The sequence below is a fragment of the Condylura cristata genome, unplaced genomic scaffold, assembly GCF_000260355.1.
Source record: "Condylura cristata isolate star-nosed mole 26May11 unplaced genomic scaffold, ConCri1.0 scaffold00016, whole genome shotgun sequence".
Classification (NCBI taxonomy): Eukaryota; Metazoa; Chordata; class Mammalia; order Eulipotyphla; family Talpidae; genus Condylura; species Condylura cristata.
Window position 1 is genome coordinate 11,478,402 of NW_004567117.1, and position 22,852 is coordinate 11,501,253.

Below are 22,852 nucleotides of genomic sequence, written 5' to 3' on the forward strand. Positions count from 1 at the left end.
TGCATCAAGCTCAACTCCCGCTCGTCCAGGAAGTTGATGAATTAACTTCCTTCCTGCATATATAAATAGTTGCTAATTTCAGTGACCTCTTTCACTTTAAAGATTCACCGATTCTCAGTCCAGCAAACTCTGCAATCAATTTAAGTGGCGCTCAGGACCTGACCCGGAATAAGAATGTTGTGAAGCCACTAGCTCTATCTTTACAGGTTGTAGGGAAGACTTACGCTGCAGGTGATGTTTTCCTTACTTTTATTTCTTTGGTAAACACAGACTATAGAAGACTTGTGTGGAAATTAATTGACAATTTGGTAGAAGTCAGTTGCTTCTTTGACAATTGAAGATGGAAATAGGGCTAGCTATCTAATGTGTTGTTATACAAAACTTTGTGTTCTCCATATTCCAACCCAAAGTCTCCAGGAATGATATTCAGGATACAGGAGTGACAGACTGGATTGATTTCATTCAACAGACATTTCTTGGGTAACTGTTGTGATGAAGAACTGGGGATAAAGAGATAACTAAGGTTCAATTCCTGATTTCTAATACACCTGTAATCTAATAGCAAAGATAAATCTATTACAATATAGTTTCAGTGTACTGTAGTAAATACAGAAATATGCTAGAGGAGCTTGGAAGAGGGGCATTTAACCCAACATTTTAGCAAATAATCCAGAATTAATTCATGGAAAAGTTTGGTCTTGAATTATGAAGAGATATTCACTGTAGAAAGAAGTAGAAGAAAGACATTTCAATTTCAGGGAAAAGCAGAGGCAAAACTTGAAAAGAAAAGAAGCAGCACAGTATGTGTAGAAACTTTCTATCAGTCTGGTCTTGTTAGGATCATAAAATGTTAAAATCAGGGAGTGGTGGAAAGTGAGAAGGTGATGGGCAAGCAAAAGGTCACAGGAAGCCAGGCTAGGAAGCATGATTTTTATTCTAACCCTATGGAACAGAGGAAAGATACTGTCTGATTTGAACTTGTACTAGACTGTTTTTAGCAGCAAAACAAATGAGATAGGAAAACTAGTTAGTGTAGGTGAGAAGTGGCAAGGTCCTTGGCCAAGGTGATAATAGATTTGAAAGGAGGGAATGGAATGGAGAAATACTCAAGAAGAAAAATCAGCAGGACTTAAATGATTAATGTTAGCAGAAAGCCAAAGAAGGGTTCATTGAGAGGTGTTGACATCTGTCTTTCTGGGGTAGTGATGATACCACTACCTGAGATAAGGCGTGCAATAGGATGAGCAGGTTCCCTAAGAGAAAATCATGAATTTAATTTTGAATATGGTGAATTTGAAATACCCATGAGACATCCAAGTAGCACAGCTCAGCAATCATTGTAGGGAGCAAACCAGGACTGACAGTATTAAGTTGAGCCTTCAATATGTGGTTAAAATTACCAGGTATCTGGTATCTGTCAAGGAGCGTGGCAAGATAAGGCAAACTGTGAGCTAGGGATAGTCCAAAAAAAAAAAAGAAAAAAATTCTGTTTTAGGAAAAGGAATGATCTGAAGGAAAAGAAAAAGAACTGATCATTCTTGAAATCTATCCAACAGTTAGGCATTATAATGTATCCAGACCTCTTTTGTTCTTACCCTGTTGCAATAATTCTTACAAGATATACTTTCTGGCTAGATTATAGACGTGAACAATCTGAATTAAAATTTTTACATCATTAAAAACACTAACGTAATTCATTTCTTGGAAATGATCTTCATGTTTGCTAAAATCATCACATGAAGGCTGATGGGCATTTTTGTAGTTTGAGGATTAGGCAAACAACTGTTGACCTCACCGATCAATCTAACATCACAAGAGAAACCACTCCTATGTGCCTGATGGAAATATACAAAAGTTCTTATGAGATATTCTTATTTAAAAAAATACAAGATCAGGCCCTCCCTGGTGGCGCAGCGGGTTAAAGCACAGCATTGAGAAGCTAAAACCACTTCCGCATGAGTTCGACTCCCGCCTGCCCCGGAGGTGACCACATGGCGTGGCAGACCTCTCCTGACCCGCCAGCTGCTCCCCTCAGCAGTGTACTTCGTAGATCTGCCTGTTCTGCTCCCGACTCTGTCTCTGGTGAAACCTCTCACCATCCCTGACCCTCTGGCCTGTACCCCAGCTCTGTATGCACAAATAAATAAATCTTTTAAAAAAAAATACAAGATCAAAATCTAAGCAAGTCTCTATATCAAAAATTAGCTTTAGAAAAGGGAATATAGGAGACAAAGAAATATAAATGACCCATGAGGACCTGGTTATCAAAATCCAGAAAATGAGAAATTCTGTCAGGTTTTTGGCAAATTAATAATAAGGGAATTCCAGCAGCAGTCCTGCCCACCTGCGCCCATGGCAGGTGCTTCTTCCCACCCACTCTCTCCCTCTGCAGGGCAGCAGCCTCTTGCCTGCCTGTGATTTGTAACATGCCGGGACTTCTCTGCACTGACCTCCCTCAGCAGAGGCAGCTCTCTTAAGGCCGCATGTCTGCAATCATGCGGACCTCTCTCAGCAAATCTGTCCCTTTTGGGGCAGCTCTTCCAGCCTATTCGTATCTGTACAAGTGTCTTTTACTCCTCTGTTCTTTCCTTAATAAACCTGTTATTTAAATATTTAAAAAATAATATTAAGGAAATCCATAGATTAAAAGAATTTTAAGGGGTATGGCAACTACATTGAGTGTGTAGGTCTCTTTTAAATCCTACTTTGAACAACCAAATGTAAATAAACATTTCTGAGATAATGGGAAATTTGAGTATGGGTAGAATACTTGATATTAAAAAATTATTGATCATTGTTAATTTTAAATATAATAGTGATATTACAATTATGTTTTGAGGAGCAAGTTTTAGAAACACATACAGATGTATTATATGGTATGATAAATGTGTTTGTTTCAAAATAATTAAGAGCATGGGTTGGAGAAGAAGAGAACAGAATATAAAGAAAGGTTGGCCACATAGTGATAAATGTTGAAACTGGGTTGCAGATGTGTAGTTTACTATACAGTTCTCTCTACTTTTGTATATGGTTGAAACTTTTCATGCTACAAAGTTTGGAAGTTTTCCTAATAAAAAAATTATAAAAGATCACTTGGGGTCCTAGAAAAAAATTTTAGGTGACATTTCATTTTAATATAGGTACTGTTTTGATGATTGTGATTGGTTTTATAACTGAGCTGAGTCCTGTCAGTGAGATATCTTTGGATCCTAGAGTGTGAGGTTTATCATATGGTTGCAGAATCACAGAAAGCAGTGTCCTGCCCACCTCTGTTCTGAGTGACTCCTCTCCTGTACTACAGATGCTGCAAATGGAAACAGTAACCATGGAGGGAAGAGCAGTGCATCAAGCTCAACTCCCGCTCGTCCAGGAAGTTATCCTTTGTCTCCAAGACCTAGTTATGCCTCAGGAGACCAAGGTACAATACCCATCCTAGAATTTTGAAGTAATGAACTTAATTACAGAAGTGGTACAGAATTTGAAGTAATGAATTATTTAACAGAACATTCCCAAAGTTTTTCCTTAGCATGCTCTATAGTATTTTTAAATTTTTTGATTGGTGTAACAGTTATGAGTAATATCTTAATGATTCCATAAGGTTTAACATATCTAGGAAATAATGTAGAAACAAGTGTATGAGGAAATGTCTTAAGAAACCATGGGTTTGGCTGACCAAAGAACAGGATTCAAAGTTCCTCTCTGTTGACTGATTTTAGGCAAATCTGAGCCTTCCTATCTCCATCTATGAAATGGGTGTAGTAATACCACTTGTCTTCTGACTTCATGGGGCTGTTAATGGAATCAAACAAAATAGCCTGGGTAAAACTACAAATTGTGAAACAATGTACGGATGGTAGGTGGTATAATTAGTGTGATTTTTTTCTAATTTTACATTTACCTCTAGAAGAGTGACTTAGATTTTAGAGGTATATTCAAAGTAAAGGCTTGATGTCCCTTTAGCTTCTTTTCTTCTTCCCCTGCAGAAGACAAGGTTCATCTTTCTTTTTGTTTTCAGCTACCATGTTCATTTCTGGGCCACCCAAGAAACGACACCGGGGTTGGTATCCTGGATCGCCTGTGACCCAACCTGGTTTAGTTGTACCTGTTCCTGCAGTTCGCCCACTTTCAAGAACTGGTAAGATTTCAACAGAAGATGGATTTTAAGTTTTCCTAAATTAACACAGGTATCTTTTACAGCTGTTCTTTCCCTGAGCCCTTGGAGATACATTTCCTTAACCAAGTGCTGCATCTAATATAATGTCAGGGCATTGATAGTAGCTAATAATATTTCATTCCCATCATACCTGCCTACACTATAAGCACCTACCTATGCTGTAAGTACATGTGCCATCACAGCAGATCTTAATTCAGAATCTGACTTTGTTTTAGCTTAAAGGATCTAGAAGCCTTTCTTTACATAGTGCATGATGCTACCAACCCACCACCACAGAGCACAAATGGATTTGTTTTGTCAGGGATGATGTTACATGTGTTCTCTTGTGGTCTGGTTCTTTCTGTGACCTGTTCCTTCCTTCTGTGACCTGGTTCCTTATATGATATTATTTCTATCCTGGATAATTCACTCTGTGGCTAGAAACCTGAAAAGGAAGCTTGATATGATGAAGAAGAACCATTGAGTGCCTAAATGTTGAAATAATCGTCTACCTTGCTTTAATAAACACAGACAAATGTAGACTTAACAATTCTATAATATGGATAATGTTCTTTAAACTTTTGTGTGTTTAAGTAGTTTAAAGATTACATAGAGGTTTTATGTACACTAAGAATTATGGCAATATGTTACTATAGTTGCCTCTAAGTAGTATTAGTGATGAGAATTTCCTTCTTCATACTTTGCTACACTTTTCAAATTTTCTGTAATGATAATTATATTCCTCCCTTGATAATCTAGAGAAGAAAGGTAAGTTACAAAACAGAGTCTAAAAGACTGCATGTGGAAAACAACTCCTAGAAAAAATACTGAGATGCTAAGTAAGTAGGTAGGTCTCTTCAGATAGTATAATTGTGGTTGATCTTTTTTGTTTTTCTCATTTCTTAGTTTATATAATAAATGTGGTTAACTTATTAATAAAGCAACAAATTTAAATTTCCACAGAATCTATATTAAAAATATTAAATAGTATATTAAAGTTGCTTTGATTTGAAGCTAAATGTAGCTTTCTTGTTTAATCCTTTTTCTCAATAACTTTTTTCCAGAAACCCTTTTATCTGCCCCAGTTCCACAGACTCCATTAACTGGAATTTTACAACCTCGACCCATTCCTGCAGGGGAAACTGTAATTGTTCCTGAAAACTTGCTGAGTAACTCAGGAGTTAGACCAGTAATTTTGATAGGTAAGGCAAAAGAATTCCAAGTTGCCTGTATCCACTGGAATCTAAGTGTTTCTCCATTTCACTGTTTCTTTCTTCACATATTCATTGATACATGTTTGGTATTCATTGATACATGTTTAATATTCATTGATACATGTTTGATTCTTTTAGCTTTTATTCGTCAACTCCTTCATTCTATCTTAAAATGTAAACTAGAAGTTGCAAATAAAGCAACCTTTTGCCTACAAGGAGTGCTGTCACATAAATAAAAATTACTATCCTGTGTAATTTAGCTAGTGAGGTTCACAACCGAGAATTGCAAGAGCCCAGGAGAGAAGGAACTTAATTTTTTCCAGATTGGTTCACCTTGTGGAATCACAAAGGTGGAAGGGGAGGGGGTGCCTGAGAAGACTTCTTGCATGTAATCTTACAGCTGGGCCTTCAAGGGTTGGCAAGAATAGACAGCTAAAGGAGGGGACATTCCAGTCAAAGGGAAGCAAAACACAGAAAAAGAAACAAGCTAAGTGAGCTAACAGCTCTACTTAGGAGATGCCCCACAGTAAGAAATATGAAACATGGAAAGGTATCTGTGAATTGGTATTTTTAAGTCCTTCCAATTTATGTAAGGCAAAGGTACAGAAATTTAGGGACCCTAAGATTCCTTTAACATAGTCACTTTCATACCCACATCAAGAGTCCTCCCATTTGGGAGCTTGCCTAACCCAGAAAGACTACCTGCTTTCGCTTCTAGATGAAACAGATGGGGTGTTTCAGCATCATTATATCTTTATGGTATGTCCATGTGAGGCATTATCTGCTTCTTGAAGTTGACTTGAGTCTACTGACATGGATGGTTTAGCTCCAAGTCCTGTCCTTTATCAGTTACTCAGCAAGTCTTGTCCTTTATCAGGCTGCCCTATCTACTGCTCCTGAACCTGTAGCTACTTGGGGAATAGTCAGTTGTTTAAATTCCATATAGTCAGGAGATTTTTACCATTCATTTGAGTTGCATGAATAGTGTAACTAAGCCTTAGAAAGATACATACAGCATGGAGGCACTCTGGTGTCTTTCTTTTAGAAATACTCATAGAGAGACTGTCCTCTCCATGATACAACCAAAACGGTTGATTTTCAACATATTTTTGTCTTATCCACTTCAAAGGTAATTTGAGGCCATTTTCTTACATTTAGAAAAAGAACATAAAATAGTTAAGACAGCAAAAGAAGTAGGAGTCTCTACTTACAATGGATGGTATTATTGATTGATGTATTTGACTTAAAAATGTTTTAAGAAAATATCAAAGTGAAACATATTGATGTAGTTTTCTGACATCATATCCAAAATGAAACCTTTTGAAATTTTCTCAGAAATATTTTATCGGGCCCTCCCTGGTGGCACAATGGGTTAAAGCACAACAGCACTAGGAAGCCACTGCAGCAACAGTTCAATCCCCAGCCAGGAAGGTGACCCCCCATGGGGTGGCAGACCTCTCCTGACCCACTCCGTTGCTTCCCTCAGCAGTGTATTTCAGTACATCTGCCTGGTCTGCTCCCCACTCTGTCTCTGGTGAAGCCTCTCACCTCCTGCATCTCTGGCCTATAACCCCAATTTTGTATGTATAAATAAATAAATTTTTTTAAAAAGAAATATTTTATAATTGCAGTTTTATAAAGGATATGGAGCTAATCTGTGAACTGTCATCAGTCCTCTGTGGTAAAAATATATTATGTCCCACCTGTGAGAAACAGATAATATAATTTAAGTAGTTTTGCTTTCTGTTCATCTGATTTAATATAGGACTAGATTCAGAGTATGTAAAGTGCATCCCTACGATTAATATATTTGAATGACTTGTTTGAAAGATACCTCAGAGGGCAGGGAACTTTGTTAAGCATCTTTGATCCTAGTTAAGCCAACATACCTGGCTGAACCTCAAAAAGAAATGTTGACCTTTATTGACCTGCTTCTCTTGAGCAGGCTATGGCACTTTACCCTACTTCTATGGAAATGTTGGTGACATTGTGGTGAGTCCTCTGCTGGTGAATTGCTACAAGATTCCACATTTGGAAAATAAAGATTTGGAACAATTAGGGTTGACTGGCAGCCAGCTCCTGAGTGTGGAAAGCATGATTCTTCTGACAATACAGTATCTTGTACGACTGGGTGAGCTATTTTCAATAATTATTTGATGGTGACAATTTCTGTTCTTTTTTTGTAACCTTTTTTCCTTTGTTTCACATTCATCCACCTATCTAGCTCGCTTTTTCACTTCTGGTATTGTTTTCCTTCAGCCCCAGTATCTATGAATGTTCTCTTTTCCTTATTTCTTTTCTGCTCATTTCCATTTATTTTCTACCACTTACCTTCCCTTTCTCCACCCAGCCCTCAATTTCTCTCCATTGGAGCCTCCTTTGAGCCTCTCTGCAGGTCTGGTCATAAAAGAGAGAAATAGCTCCACCTAGTGTTAACACTCATGATGGGCCTAAGGTCTTTCAAGTAGATAATGCGGAAGAACCTCAGAGATTTGTGCCCTGGAGACCCTCTCTTGGCGAGTCTGGTCAACTGACCTCTCTGAGCTAGCAAATGACACTTGAATGCAAATATAACCATTGCCTTAGACAGTAATTTTCTGTTTTTTTCAATTAGTCTTTTTATCTTGTGTTTCCACTGTCTCACACACACTTTTTTCTTTCTCCAGATATACCCCTTTGATGTAGTCCCATCATGCTTCCCTTCATTTGAGACAGTAACTGTGGACCTCCCTGGAAGATTCTCTAGGCTCTAGGGCTATGGGGATACTAGGTCATGAACCCTGCATTTCCTCCATTTGATACATGCCCCTCACCAGCCCTGCAGTGGGTGTATGCAGGTGCCCAGACAATGTGGCTTAGCATCATTTACATTGCAATGTCCTTTATTTTGCAAGCCACTGTAAGCTATCTAATATGCAGACTAATTATAAGCTCACTCCAGGACTTCAAACTGTTGATTTACTTAAGAAAATGTTTAAGGTGTAAATCTGCACATGAGTATTTTTATCTGCACTCCCAAGAAGCTTTTTAGTGTATGGAAATACTTTGGTGTTAAATAAGAAAGAATTTGGACTAAACAATATTTAGAAAAAGAAATACACGCACACTAACATCTAGAGGCCAGATTAAGTCTTTAGAGATCTCAGCTAGCACACCCCTCATTGTAACTCTTGTCCTGAGAGCCCAAGGTTTGCTTTGACATGGGATCTGGTTTGATATGGGCTTCTGATGTTTGCAAGGCTTCAGCTATCTCTTGAGTCACTTTCATGATAAACTTAAGACTTCTAATCATGAATATTTATAAGCAATAAAGTGATAAAAATCACTTGGGTCTGCTGCTCATTTGATGTCATCATTTTAATTGCTATCTACTGACTTAACTGTATTCCAGGATCTAAAACTTTTAAGTGCATCCAGAATCAGTAGCTCGAGTTCACATAGAGCAGTGAAATTATATCATAGCATTTTTAAATCTTATTAGTATTTTAAAAACCAAAGTCTGAATTAAGTGGGTGAAGTAAATAGTGAAAATAAAACGTCTCATTTAAGTTACTAAAAGTTCTGATCCTAAAAACAAATAGAAAAAAATATACATTCATTTGTACAAGAGTCTTTTTTGCCCTGAAGGATTACTTCTCTCCAGAGTTTTACTTGCAGTCAATTAATTTTGTATCTCAGTGTGCAAAATAAAGGTTTTTTATTTAATCTAAGTTTTTTTTATGTTGGGACATCTCTACTCCATAATTTTAACTCTTCTGGAGTCATTGGCTTTTTTCCTCTTCAGAAGCTTAAGAAGGCAACAGAATATTTTCACATGTAAAAATATAGCAAAATAAATACAAGCTTCTAGAAAGACAGACTTAATGCTATAATGACTCAGTTACTTAGAGGTAATAGAGAAGGAGAAAATCAAGATTCTTCAGAAGGAGCAAGCCTTTCTACTACAGTCATTAAGAAAAAAAATCTGTTATTTTGCAATCTGAAAATCTTTTCAAGCAGATAATGAAATCAGCAAATCCAGATATTTGGAAGATTTTGAGTCAGTTGGGACATTGTCTTATGTTATTAAGGTGGCTATCTGAAAAGTCATCAGATCTGGGTTGCTGGAGATCAGAACTTGAAGAGAAAAATTACTATTATCATTTGGGAAAAGTAGAGGAAAGTCTTTTGCAATTTAGCTGTAAAGGTTCAGGATGAAGAAGTAATGAGGAGTGGTTGGAAAAAGGCATTTTACTTTAAGAAGTCTCTTACCTCTTTTAAACTTAAAATATTATTCTCCACTTTTTATGTCCCAATAGTAATTCAATCAAATCTCTATAAAGTTGAGTTTTAAGACAACTGAGAATGCTGTGAATGTATTTAATAATTTTCTATTCCCAGAATGCCTTTATTTTTGGAATTAACCATACTGCCTTAATAGAACATGTTACTCGGTCATGGTTTGGAATGGATCTTACAGACACAGCTATCAGCCTGGCTTGGGTCCCCTGTGAAGGAAATTAGAGACACATGCTGTTTCGCTATCATCTGTTCTGATGGAAGAAAGCTTTAAATAGATGACTGTCTACCCCCACAGTCTGGTACAGTCAGCACAAATCTGTTTACTTTCAGCTTATTACTGACTGTATATTTACTGACCATTAAGGGCCATGTTAATTTGATTAACATTAAAGGAAATTCAGACGCCCTGGTGACTCCCAGGTGATGAGAAAGCATCCACTTCACCCTATTAAGTGACTGGGGAGCACATAGGAAATACAAATATATGAAAGCATTACAATTTCCTTGCCCTCTTTCCATGTATAGAAGAAACAGATATGTGTGGGTATTCCACTCTCCTACCTCCCTCAGTCTCCAAAATATCCAGTAAAAAACTATTTTCTCCAATTAAATGGTTTGTTTTTTAAATGTATATTTTATTTAATTTCTCTTACCCTAACAAATGTTCCTAGACTTCATTTTTCTTACTTTCCCAGAGAAGATGGGCAGGGGTGAGGAAGACCCTAAGAGAAGAAGGAAAGATTTCTAAATCATGCAAGGTGCTTCTTCCCATACAGAATTCTAGTTCTTTTGCAAGGTGCTATTTGTCTTGGGTTTTTGAAGCTATTGCTTAATCTCAGGTCACAAATAATGAGGGGTCTGTAATCTGTTTATGACAGCCTGAATGTCAAATCTCAGGTCTACACAAAATAAATGATTCTGAATAGTAATAGCGAATATAATCTTAATGGTTTCAATCTAAACAAAATGTAGGAATTAATTTGTGTCACTTGAATGTCAAACAGTAACTTTCTTATTTTGTTCTAAAGTCTGGATGAGTCTCTAAAGAGAAACAAAATCCCCTTAAGTCCAAGGGCCACAGGTCACCTTTCTGAGCTTAGCTATAACCACAGCTGGGGAAGAGAGCCAAATGCTATACTTAACAACCCAGCACACTGGGAAATAACGAGATAATGAGAGCATTCTCTATCTGGGGAAAGTGTGAGAGTGCCTAAATATAAATCGGGAATGAAAAATAATTAAAATTAGTTTTCCTGTGCACAGTAGTCTCAAAAATAGGTATCAAGACAGCACACTTAATTTTTGCAAATATCTATGACAAAAATGAGAAATGAGTGAAACGTATTGATTATAGACCAGTTAATTTCTCCCTTCATTAGTCATGTAACCATTTCCATAAAGCCAGTTGAATATATCAGAAATAAGCCATAGGCAATGACCATCTTCCAAGGCATACCTGGAATTGATTATACCTGTGAGTACATCCTTTTTAAAAGATTCAAACTAGAATAAAGGAGAACAAAAACCTGTATTTTACAAAATATATCTTGAGAGAAAAGATACTGCACAATGAGAAATAACAATAGGGGCTTCATACTCAGGGCCATTATGGGGGTGGGGAGGGGAGAGAGCATGCTTTCTGGTGGAGTATGGTAGACTGCGTACTGGGGGTGTGTGTGTTCTTTCTAGCTGTGATTTAAAAAAAAAAAAACCTAGCTCTAATTCTCTTCAACTTAGGTCCTGATCAGATACCTCTCAGGGAAGAATTTGAGCAAATTACGCTGAAAGCTATGCAGGAATTTACTCTGCGAGAGAGAGCCCTGCAGATGGGCGCTCAGTGTGCACCTGTGTCACCAGGACAGCTTCCTTGGCTCGCTCGGTTAATTGCCAGCGTATCTCAAGACTTGGTTCATGTGATTGTGACCCAAAATTCTTTGGCAGAAGGCATTTCAGAGACATTGCGGACTCTCAGTGAAATGAGACACTACCAAAGGCTACCAGATTATGTTGTGGCAATTTGTGCCTCGAAAATCAGAGGAAATGAATTTTGTGTGGTAGTATTAGGTAAGTAATGGATTTTTTAAGCCCAATTATTCAATCTACAGTTCATTTGGAAATATATTTATTGGGTAGAGACATCTATGCAATTAATCTCTGGTTGTTAATTCCTCCAAATTAGGTTCTTTCTTTAAACTTTAACTTTTCCTTTTCCCTTCAGATCAGGTTTTTGTAGCCCTTAGTTTGGCTGGTATTCCTGTCAGCTGGTTGTGGGGGCATTATTTCAAAGCACACCCTAGTAACAGATACCCTTGTCTCACATAACTTCTGTCCTTAAAAGGTTCTGGAAATGTTACCACTTCAGCATGTGATCTAGCCATTGCCACAGGTGCCTAAGCCAGTTAATCAGATGCCAGCAACTTAGATCATGCATTCATGCATTCCTTGTCAGAGAGGGTATTTAATGTTATAATGTTGATTCTGAAGAAAAGTTTCAGGAAGTTGGTACATTTTAAAATGTAATTGTGTTTCTTCTTCTGCTGATTTTCTATCAGGCACCATGCAGGGTAGCCATTTGGACTAAATTTTGCTATTCTCCTCTACTGATAACTCTCACTTTCTACCATAGAAACCAAGCCGACTTACTGGGCAAAGTCTGCTTTCCCTTCTTTCACTTTCTCTCTTTCACAGAGCATCAAAGATTTAATATATTGACTTTTTAAATTTTCATTTGTAAAAATTACTTGACAAAGGAAGTTCATATTTTAAGACAGATGATCATAATAACCTTGCAAACAATTTTTAAAGGTTTTATATTCCTTCCTAGTCGTTGAACACACATTGTATTTTTCAGTTACAGATATTAGATGTGCCATTTTTTTCTCCTTGATCATCTAACATTCCATTAAAAACATTTATGTTTATAATTTTCATTTTAAAGTCTGTGTAGTTACCCATCTCTTGATATGCTATACTTTTCTTAACCCAGTCCTTAGAGTTACATACTTAAATTGTTTCCACTTTGTGCTTTCATAAAGCATGTCCTGGTATATTGTCCCTCTGTTCCTCAGGTCAGCATCAGTCCAGAGCGCTGGCAGAAAGCATGCTCACCACAAGTGAGTTTTTGAAAGAAATTAGTTATGAGCTCATCACGGGAAAGGTCAGTTTCCTGGCATCGCATTTCAAAACCACATCATTAGGTGAGTAGGAGTCAGCAACAGTGCCAGCCCTGAGCTGTGTGAGTTTTTTCATTTAAACCTTATGCTGTCAAGGACATGAGTCTATGCTTAAACTTTCCAGCTGACCTTCCCTCACTTGAAATGGCTTCTCCTATATTCTGTTGCTGTCCAGAAGAAGGCTTAGGATTGGAGGTCTCAGCTTAGCCACTACATTGTACTGTGACCTTGATGACACTCTCTTCCCTAGGTTTCAATTTTCTAATATGACATTCAGTGCTGCCATCCTGTCTGTTTTGAATATGGTGGAGGTCAAGAGAGAAACAGCCTGTGCAAGTGTATGAACTATAAGGAGGATACAAACGAGATTAGCTGTGCCTATAGTGTACACTCAGACATGCAAAGCTGGCTCACCAACAAATGTGGATGAGAACCCAGCTGAACTGCCCAACATGGAGCCTGATATAAACATATCACTCCTTGTAATCTTCTTATCTCTCCCTTATTTTGTGATAGGCGATGATCTGGACAAGCTGCTAGAAAAAATGCAACAAAGAAGAGGAGACAGTGTGGTAACCCCTTTCAATGGAGATCTTAATGAGTGTGTGTCACCTCAGGAGGCAGCTGCAATGATTCCCACACAAAACCTGGGTAATATAGCCATATGCCAAAAGGAGAAAAGCAGCCCTTAGAACAGCTTTATAGAATCTATGTCCTTCTTACAGTTTTTGAGAAATTTTCTTCAAGTTACTAGCTCTGAAGGGCTTTTCCTTGATTACCTACATGATAAAATAGGCGCAGATTTAAAATGCCTTACCATGTGGCTTGGATCAAAGGCCTTGTTTTTTTTTTTTTTAAGATTTATTTATTTATGCATACAGAACTGGGGTACAGATCAGAGGTGAAGAGGGTGAGAAGGATTCACCAGAGACGGAGTGGGGAGCAGAACAGGCAGCTTGACTGAAATACACTGCTTCAGTGGGCAAGACAGGAGAGCTCTGCTGCACATTATGGATCACCTCCAGGGCCTGGGATCAAACTTGCACTGAAGCAGCTTTGGATAGCTTGACAGTGTGTGCTTTAACCTATTGCACCACCAGGGAGGGCCCCAAAAGCCTTGTTCTTAACACATAACTCCAAGAATTAAAATCAAAGACTTATTGTTAAACAGTTTTTACTATTTTTTTCTCAAAAATTTCTGTTGTCCTTGGTAGATTTCCCTTCAGATCTACCACGTGTCCAGAAAGCTGTTGGTACTCACTGGGGGTTTCAAAGAACTACTTGAAAATGTCTAGGCTGCAATCTGTTCAGGACTGCTGGCACTCCACTCCTGATGTGTAAAATACACATAAGCTCCACAACAGCGAGGCCTGCCTACCAGATAGAGCTTCAGTGCCAGTGTGTCATCTGCCCTACAAAACCCTTCACAGATGCAGAAGGGTATAATGACACCAGGGGTGAAGAGGCCCATCATTAGAGTGGATCCCTTTGGATTCAAATTATCTCCCTGTTTCTGAATGATAGGGACACACAGGAAAAGGATAGAAAAAAAGAATAGGAGAACACATAGATACAAAACAGATCCATACAAGTTGCTGCTGACAGCTTTTTGGCCTCCACTTAATAGGAACGCATCACTTATATTTTAAGATTGCCAGGGCAATAAAAGCAGTGTGGCTTGGTATCATTTCAGTCCTAAAATAAATGCAAATATAGGAAATATTTTTTTTTTTACTTCTGGACAATATCTAGCAGAAAATCATTATCAAGATGATCTAAAATGTGTTGATACAGTTTTTGAATTACTAACAAATTTGGAATTTAAAAATTCTGAGGATACTTACAGATTCTTGATTCCCTGTTTGTTTGTTTTTAAGCATCACCTAAAGATATTTTTAGATTTCCCCAAACTTCAAGATTTGCTAAGTAAGTTAAATTATAAGACATTTCCTATCATAAATATTTGTACCCACTCATCTAACCTGTGAATTGATAGAAATAGCAGCCCAGTTATCAGAAGACAGATTTGTTTTGGTTCTTAATCTTGTGGTAAAAACTGCATGGGCTTCTAGTAAAAGTTACCACTTTGAAAAAAAAAAAAGTTACCACTTTGTCAACTTTTTTTTTGTCATTACGGTCTTGCCATGGCCACACTGCAGTTTGATTTTAGAAAAACTATTAGCACAGGTTGACTGGATCCTTAGTTGTGCTAGTGAAACTTCCACATGTGTTCCTGATAAAAAGTGACACTTTACAGAAGTCTTGGCCATTGCCTTCTCAGGTGTTTAAGCTGATTAAACTTCTCTTCATTGTGTGTGTATGTGCACGTACACATGGATAAGAGAGATTGATTGCTTAGTTATAACTTGTGATGAAAAGCTACTGGCATGTTTAGAGTATCTGGGCAATGTTCTTCTAATACGTCACCTGTTGAGTGGCCAGCTGGCCGTGTCATGAGTTAGGTCTCTTCAGATAGTACTGGCGTCAGCACTGGAGTTGACCACAACCACCTAGACCTGCCAGATCACAAGAACTGGCAGTCAAGTGGGAAGAAAGGTGAAGGTAGTGTCTCTGTGACCTACGAATGTTATGCAGTCATAGGGAGAAGAATTTCAAACCGTGCGTGTTGCAATTGACTTGCTAGAGAGGAACTGTTTCCTGTAGTACATCCAGCAAAAAGCTCAAAGAAACTCAGCATTGCCCCCTTCCCTGAACTCGGACCAGGCACCTGACCTGTGCTAATATTCCTAAATAAAACTGGAAAGTCTTTCTTCCCCTTTCCATAAATGAGTCCTGGTTTCAACTGCAGGAGTGGAGTCTCTTCCTTGTGTCTTGGTAGGGGAAGGTGTTTAGTAATTTATGAAATGGTACACTGTCAAAATACCACATCCACTCTTGAGCACATTCTTTCAAATGAGATTTCAAAGAAAACAGAAAACCTATTAAAATTTAATCCAGAAATTCTTGGTGACAGAACATTAATTTGCCCTATGGATATTATGTCTCCATGTGAATTCTTAGTGGCCATCATGAAAGTGAATTAATATTTTTCTTATGACTTTTTTTTATCTTAGATTTAGATAATGAAACCTTCCAAATTTATCAACCACAGCTAACAGTTGCCAGAAAACTCTTATCTCAGGTGTGTGCTATCGCAGACAGTGGTAGCCAGAGCCTGGACCTTGGCCACTTCAGCAAAGTGGACTTCATCATCATTGTCCCAAGATCAGAGGTTCTAGTCCAGCAAACTCTTCAAAGGATTCGACAATCAGGTATGATTGAACCTTCAAAGATCTGCCTTGATCCTACCTTAGAATCTCTCTGCCAACTTCTTTTACTTAACCTAAATTTTATTTTATTTTTTATTATGTTAAAAAACCATAATATCACTTTAAATTTACCTCTAATATTACTTCAAATTTACCTCTAAGTTTTCCCACAGATTTCTAGCCTTTTCCCTCCTAGCAAGGATAAATTTATATGTATGTCTGGCTGATACTGTTATGTATCAGTAATGTCATCAGTAGACTAGGAACTGGTCACTCATTTCTAAAGAGAGGTTATCTCAAGATAAGGACAGCCCTGCATGGGATGGAGGGGTCTATAGGTCTATAAAGTTCTGTAGCGTGGAGAAGTCACATTCTTATAGAGGCAGTGGTGACATTTAGCACACTACCTACATTTTCAATCTGGAAATAAAAATACCTTTGCCATGGCAACAACAAGGAGCCTCATTAAAGAAAATTCAAAGTTAGAATTCCTCCTTTAAGAAATTACTTTAAAAGAATACTTATAAAGGGACAAAACAATTCAAGAAAATGTAAAAAGATATGGAGTAAAAATTCTAGAAGCCTGTGGTAAATATATCCTTTTAAACATGTAATTTGCTTATAATTACAAAAGCAATTTGATAATTGTAACAGCTGGAAAATGCTAGCCTTTGTAAACTAGATTTGAAAAATAAATTATAAATGTAGTTCTGATTACCTCAGCTGTGGGGAAAATGGGGTGGGGGAGGAGGGAGGAAGAGAGAAAAGAGAGAGAATTTTAACTGGAAGGTGAATGTTTCTGTCATAATAAAAATGTTTACCTTCAATATACTTGAAAATATATAGGAAACAGAAATATTCAGGATAGCTTCGTAAGTGGTTTTTATGTACCATACTACCAGATGGTGCTCCTAAATACTACATCACCTGGAGATCTTGTTAAAATGCAGATTCCCCTTTAGTGGAACTGGGCAATCTCCAGATCTTGCATTTCTAACAAGCCACAGGGGATGCCAGAAGACCACATTTTGAGCAGCACAGCACCAAAAGAAATCTTTCTTTGTTAGTTGCAGGACCCAATGAGCTGGCAATTGATTTTTCCCTCCTTAACATGCCTTAGTGACTGACTGACATATGTAAAGTCTTGCCATGCCTTCTGGAGACCCAAGTGCCTGGTTAACAGTACAGTTTCTTTTTAGCCTTTAAGATACTTAATGACAAGTTACAAAATGAACTGTTGGAAATATTGACTTATAGGTGAGTGATCAAACATCAAATGCCTTCTTTCAGTTCTCCCAGAATGAGTTTTAGGATCCCTCAGTTACTGGCTATTTCTGCATTTTCTTTCTGCTCCCCTCAGTTGAGGCAAATAGAATGACGTTAGTGGTACCAAGCACTAATAGATTTTTTTCTTATGGATTTTTCACATCGAGGGAACACCTTCTCTTATAGCTAGTTTATGTTCACCAGGCGACATTTGTGTTGTTTCTGAGTCTGTGATCTGATATCCCAAATCATGCTTGAGCAAACACATCACAGCAGCTGCTTCAAGCGGTGAAGTCATCCATGGTCAGAGGCTGTGCTCTTTGCAAAGCTTTCCTGAAATAACCTCTTGGTGACCTATACTTTCACCTTGCTTAAAATGCAAGACCCTAAGTAAAACCTTGCAGTTTTGACAGATGAAGAAATAATATATCTTCCTTTTTTCTTGACAAAGCCCTCAAGTTTTTCTAAAATGAGTTTTGAAGATTGTAATTCTTTAGCTAGATACCAGAATTTTACTAGTTACATAAGCTTCAGATCCATAAAAGTCAATGTTAAGGACATATTTGGAAAATTTGAGGGCAAGCATATTTCTAAAATTATTCATGTCTGGTATTTGAATACACTGAAATTTAAAAGAAACTTTATTCATTTTATTATAGAAAAAACATAGTTATGTAATTCCTTGCTTTGAAAAATAAAAGAAACAAAGTAGAAATTTAAGTAGTTATAATCTCACCTTTTAAGGATATCCACTGTTAAAATTTGGTGTTAACAAATGACTTAATGCTTTGCATTACAGGCTACTTCTCTGACTGTATCTGTTTTCTTCACTTCGCATTATAATATACACATTTTCCCATGCCATTGTAAACTTTTAGCAGCATTGTTCTTGAATGTATAGTATTCCACATCATAAGGACACCAAAATTTATTTACTTTTATATTCAAATAACTTTGTATGATTGGAACACATAACAATTGGCAGCAGAAGAGGAAGAACCATGAACATTAGAATGTCCAGGATAGAGTAAATAGTAGGAGATGAGCCACTAAAATAATTCTATCAAAACAGAAAGTGTTCTCAAAAAATCATTTGACTCAGTTTCTTCATTTTTCTTCTTGTGAATCAAGGAGAACTTTATCTCAGCTCACAAAGAGCAGTACCTAAAAACAAGCACTGGTTTCTCATCTTGATATGCCTACTACCTCATTTAGTACCTGTCTGGGGTTGGCACCAGTAGGTGTTCAAATAATATTTGATGTAGGGAGGGAAGTATCAGGCAGTAATAAACAATGGCCAATTGCTATGCTTTCTGGTGTCATTTACCTTGACCTAAAGGAAGTATTTCAACAGCCAGTCTGCCAAGAGAAACAGCCAAGGCATGCAGAAAGGGCATGTTCTTGGCAGCCCATGTGTAGCTGAAAGAAAAAGGTGAAAATAGAAACCGTCATGTTGTTGCAGACCCAGCAGTAAAGGGAAGCATTTGATACCTCAGTTCACATTTCTAATTAAAGAGTGGAAGGAGAGAGGAAAAAGGAAACCACAGAAAACATTATGGAAAGAATTTAAAAGTTAAAAAAAAATGAAATGAAATGGGTTCCATGTTTTCAAGTTTACCGAAATGGATTTGTTGCTGCTGGAATGATCAGTAGGGAAACATATAATTCTAGACTAGGTAATACCTTTACTTTGGCGTCATTTAAAATTTTTTAGTTTTTGTAGCAAGAATCTTCTAATTCAAGAGATACCAAATTCTGTAAATTAAGAGTAGTAGGATATTGGTGTGATCAAGATGCAAGCCACATGAAATTTAAGGTGGGTGGGATGGAAACTGGAGGTACTGATGACTATCCATATTTTCTTCCTCCTCCCTGGAAGTGGTGGATGCCTGTGGCAATGGAAGCATATCTGGCACTATCCATTTAGGCTATTATCTCAAGCTCAAGGGAGTGACACAAATTTGATGTATGACACAAACCTGATTATTAAAGAACCAGAGTGATATTTCCATCTGTTGCTATTAGATATTATCCAAGGAGGAGGTAATGAAATATAGAAAACAAAGGAAGACATTTTCTTTTTTTTTTCTTCAAAGTTTTATTTATTTATACATACAGAGCTGTAGTACAGTTTAGAGGTGCAGGGACGGTGAGAGAATTCACCAGAGACAGAGTGGGAAACAGAACAGACCGACTGACGAAGTACCCTGCTGTGGGGAGCAGCGGGAAGATCAGGAGAGGTCTGCCATGCCATGTGGGTCACCAACCTGGCCAGAGATGGAACTTGTACTGCAGTGGTTTGCGGACAGCTTCACAGTGCTGTGCTTTAACCCGTTGCACCACAAGGGAGGGCCCATTTTCTTTCTTTCTTTCTTTTTTTTTAATACTTTCTAAAACATACCTCCCTAGTCTCATTTTACTCCTTTGGCAGATACCTAAAATTTAAGCAGAAGAAAAGATAATATTTCTTGGTCAGTGACAAAGGTAGAAGACAATGGGATTGATTACAGGGTTCAAAGCCCTAGGAATCCCTGAAGCCTGAGGTGGAATAAACACCAGGTCTAGTGCTTCTTCCCTTCTGATCCAAGCAAATATCTCAGTAGCATACACCCACAGGGACAAATCTAACTTATGCTTGGGGAGAACAGAAGGGAACCAGCTGGACCACCAGGAGACAAAGGGTCACCTAGGGCCAGGATACTGAAAGCAATTAGCAGGGATTTTAACCAGCTATTTTAATCCCCAGGTTATTAAATGGCTGAAAAGAGATTGTCAGGGTAACAATTAAAACAATGCCCATTGCTATAGTAATACTTAAAAACTCAGCATGCTCTAATGATCCAACATTTTCTTATTTTCATACCCTTTTATGCATTAGAATATTTTTGCCTACCAAAATTATGGGAAAATTAATTCAATCCACAGAGAAGATGAATGGCCAAAATTAGGAGTCAGTTTTATTTTTCTTTAAGATAATTTCTTGAAGGGAAGAGCAAGAGATAAAAATTAGAAATAAAAAATTTAGAAATAAATTTCTTTTTATAAAAAATGTTTTCCTCTTCAAATAAAGAAGCAAAGAGGCTTTAAAATGAGTACTGAATCTTTAATAATACCTGCATAGCTTGGATTTCCCTGATCCCTCTGTTTTACTTGATATTCAAACTGATCAACTGCTTCTGATAATGGGTTCTGGCCACTCACACATTTTCCCTTTTCAGCCATTGGCATCAGTGCTTACAAGGTATTGTGAACTTGGTTGCTATGTTCATGGGTTTTTGTGCTTTCAGGGACCTCAGGCAGCTGAAAGATGCTTTCCCCCCTTCTCTTAAGGAAGGGACATCAGAGGTCATTATGCTATTTTTCTCTAATTCTGTAAAGGGAACACAGTCCAACACTCAGTTTTTCCTTAAACACCTGGACCCTGTAGTTTTCAGTAAAGACAAAGAGGACACAAGTGACTACATCCAGCTGCTGGGAGTCCTTGGCTACCCAGGAAGTACCTGCTGCAGGGGGCTTTCGAGTGGGTTATTTCTGTGGAAGTTGTCCAGGATTGAGGTAACACCTTGGGCAGTTCTCCATGGTTCAAATTAATCACCTTTAGGCATCACAGTGATTTTCACCACTATTGCTCTATTCTAGAAATTAGTGAATCACAAAGTGTTGTAGAAGAATTACTGGTGCCTCCTAAGTAACTACTCACATTAAAATTAAGATCAAGGGCTCTCCCTGGTGGCACAACGGGTTAAAGCACCATATTATGAAGCTATCCCAAGCCACTGCAGCACGAGTTCCATCCCTGGCCAGGGAGCTGACCCACATGGCACTGCTGACCTGCCCGCTGCTCTCCTCAGCAGTGTATTTCAGTAGATCTGCCTATTCTGTTCCCACTCTGTCTCTGGTGAATCCTCTCATCCACCACAGTTCTGCCCCACTTCTATAAGCATAAATAAATAAATCTTTACAAAAAATTAAAAATTAAATTTAGGTGGTATGGCTTTGAATCTCTCCGTGCCAAAATTTTTTTATTATGGAGTTGAAAAAATGTGACAGTTTTGTTTGTGATTAGTTAGTATATAAGCTTTTATTTAATCCTATAGATCTGTGATAAATTATCAAGAAGACAAAAGGTAAATTCTCTCAAACCAACCATTTTTCAACATTTTGATAATTTTGATTCCACACCTCCAAGCATATTTTTGAGAGACAAAACAAAATAAAACCAACTATGGATGCAAAGCCAGAAGCTAATTAAAACTTTTATGTATATGGGGTGGAAGAGATAGGGGTAGGATGAATTGAATATGGTGTTTAGTATAGTTTTTATATATTTATTGTTGGGGGTGGTATTGAAAATTCTAAAACTTATGTCTAGCACAGAATAGAGTGAGTAAATTTTTTTATTAAAGATTTATTTATTTATGCATACAGAACTGGGGTATAGGCCAGAGGTGCAGGGATGGTGAGAGGATTCTTTAGAGACAGTGGAAAGAAGCACAGGACAAAGTACACTGCTGAGTGTAGCAGCAGGCGGGCCAGGAGAAGTCTGCCTCGCCATGTCGATCACCGCTGGGGCTGGTGGGGATCAAACTCATGCTGAAGTGGCTTTAGCTTCTTAGTGCTGTGCTTTAACCCACTGCGCCACCAGGGAGGGCCCGAGTGCGTAAATTTTTTAATGCTGAATACCAGGGTTCTTACTTGAAAGAAAGGAGCCTCAAGTATGGAATGGGGGAAAATAAGGAATATCCTTTTTAGATTTAAGTTGGAAATACAAGAATGAACTCATAATTTGGAAAAATAATTAAATATACCTCCTAGATCTGTTCACGAAAAGATCTTAAGAAACAATGACCTCAGCCGTTCCTGGTGGAGAGTGGGCTAAAGCATAGCACTGGAAGCGCCTACAGCTGCGACTTTGATCACCCGCCCCCTCCCCCCACTCAGGTGACCCACATGGGCGACAGACCTCTCCTTGTCTCGCTCCTGCTCCCCTCAGCAGTGTACTTCCATCAGTCAGCTTGTTCTGCTCCTCACTCTGTCTCTGGTAAATCCTCTCACTGCCCCTGCACCTCTGACCTATACCCCAGAGATGTATATTTATTCTGTATGAATAAATAAGTAAACATATCTTTAAAACAGAAAAAACAGTGACCTCTTGGGTCTTCCCTGGTGGTCTAGGGTTTAAGTCTCAGCTCTATCACCACTGCTGCCTGAATTCCATCTCTGGCCAGGCAACTAACCCACATGGATGCCAGCTGCTCCCCTCAGCAGTGTATTTCAATAAATCTACCTGTTCTGCTCCCCACTCTGTCTCTGGTGAATCCTCTCTCTCTCTCTCTCTCTCTCTCTCTCTCTCACACACACACACACACACACACACACACACACACACACCCCACATCTCAAAACATACCTCCCTAGTCTCATTTTACTCCTTTGGCAGATACCTAAAATTTAAGCAGAAGAAAAGATAATATTTCTTGGTCAGTGACAAAGGTA

The 22,852-nt window shown here is 38.0% G+C and overlaps 1 protein-coding gene across 1 annotated transcript in view; it reads left to right on the forward strand.

The window, feature by feature from the left end:
• Positions 1-22,852, forward strand: part of GREB1L (growth regulation by estrogen in breast cancer-like) — a 218,656-nt gene that overhangs the window by 156,125 nt on the left and 39,679 nt on the right. Inside the window, exons 9-17 of the mRNA XM_012725965.1 lie at positions 103-231; positions 3,302-3,418; positions 4,016-4,135; positions 5,218-5,355; positions 7,313-7,498; positions 11,386-11,712; positions 12,717-12,845; positions 13,338-13,472; positions 15,896-16,093. Coding sequence (XP_012581419.1) covers positions 103-231; positions 3,302-3,418; positions 4,016-4,135; positions 5,218-5,355; positions 7,313-7,498; positions 11,386-11,712; positions 12,717-12,845; positions 13,338-13,472; positions 15,896-16,093 — 1,479 coding nt within the window. The remainder of the gene's footprint in view (positions 1-102; positions 232-3,301; positions 3,419-4,015; positions 4,136-5,217; positions 5,356-7,312; positions 7,499-11,385; positions 11,713-12,716; positions 12,846-13,337; positions 13,473-15,895; positions 16,094-22,852) is intronic.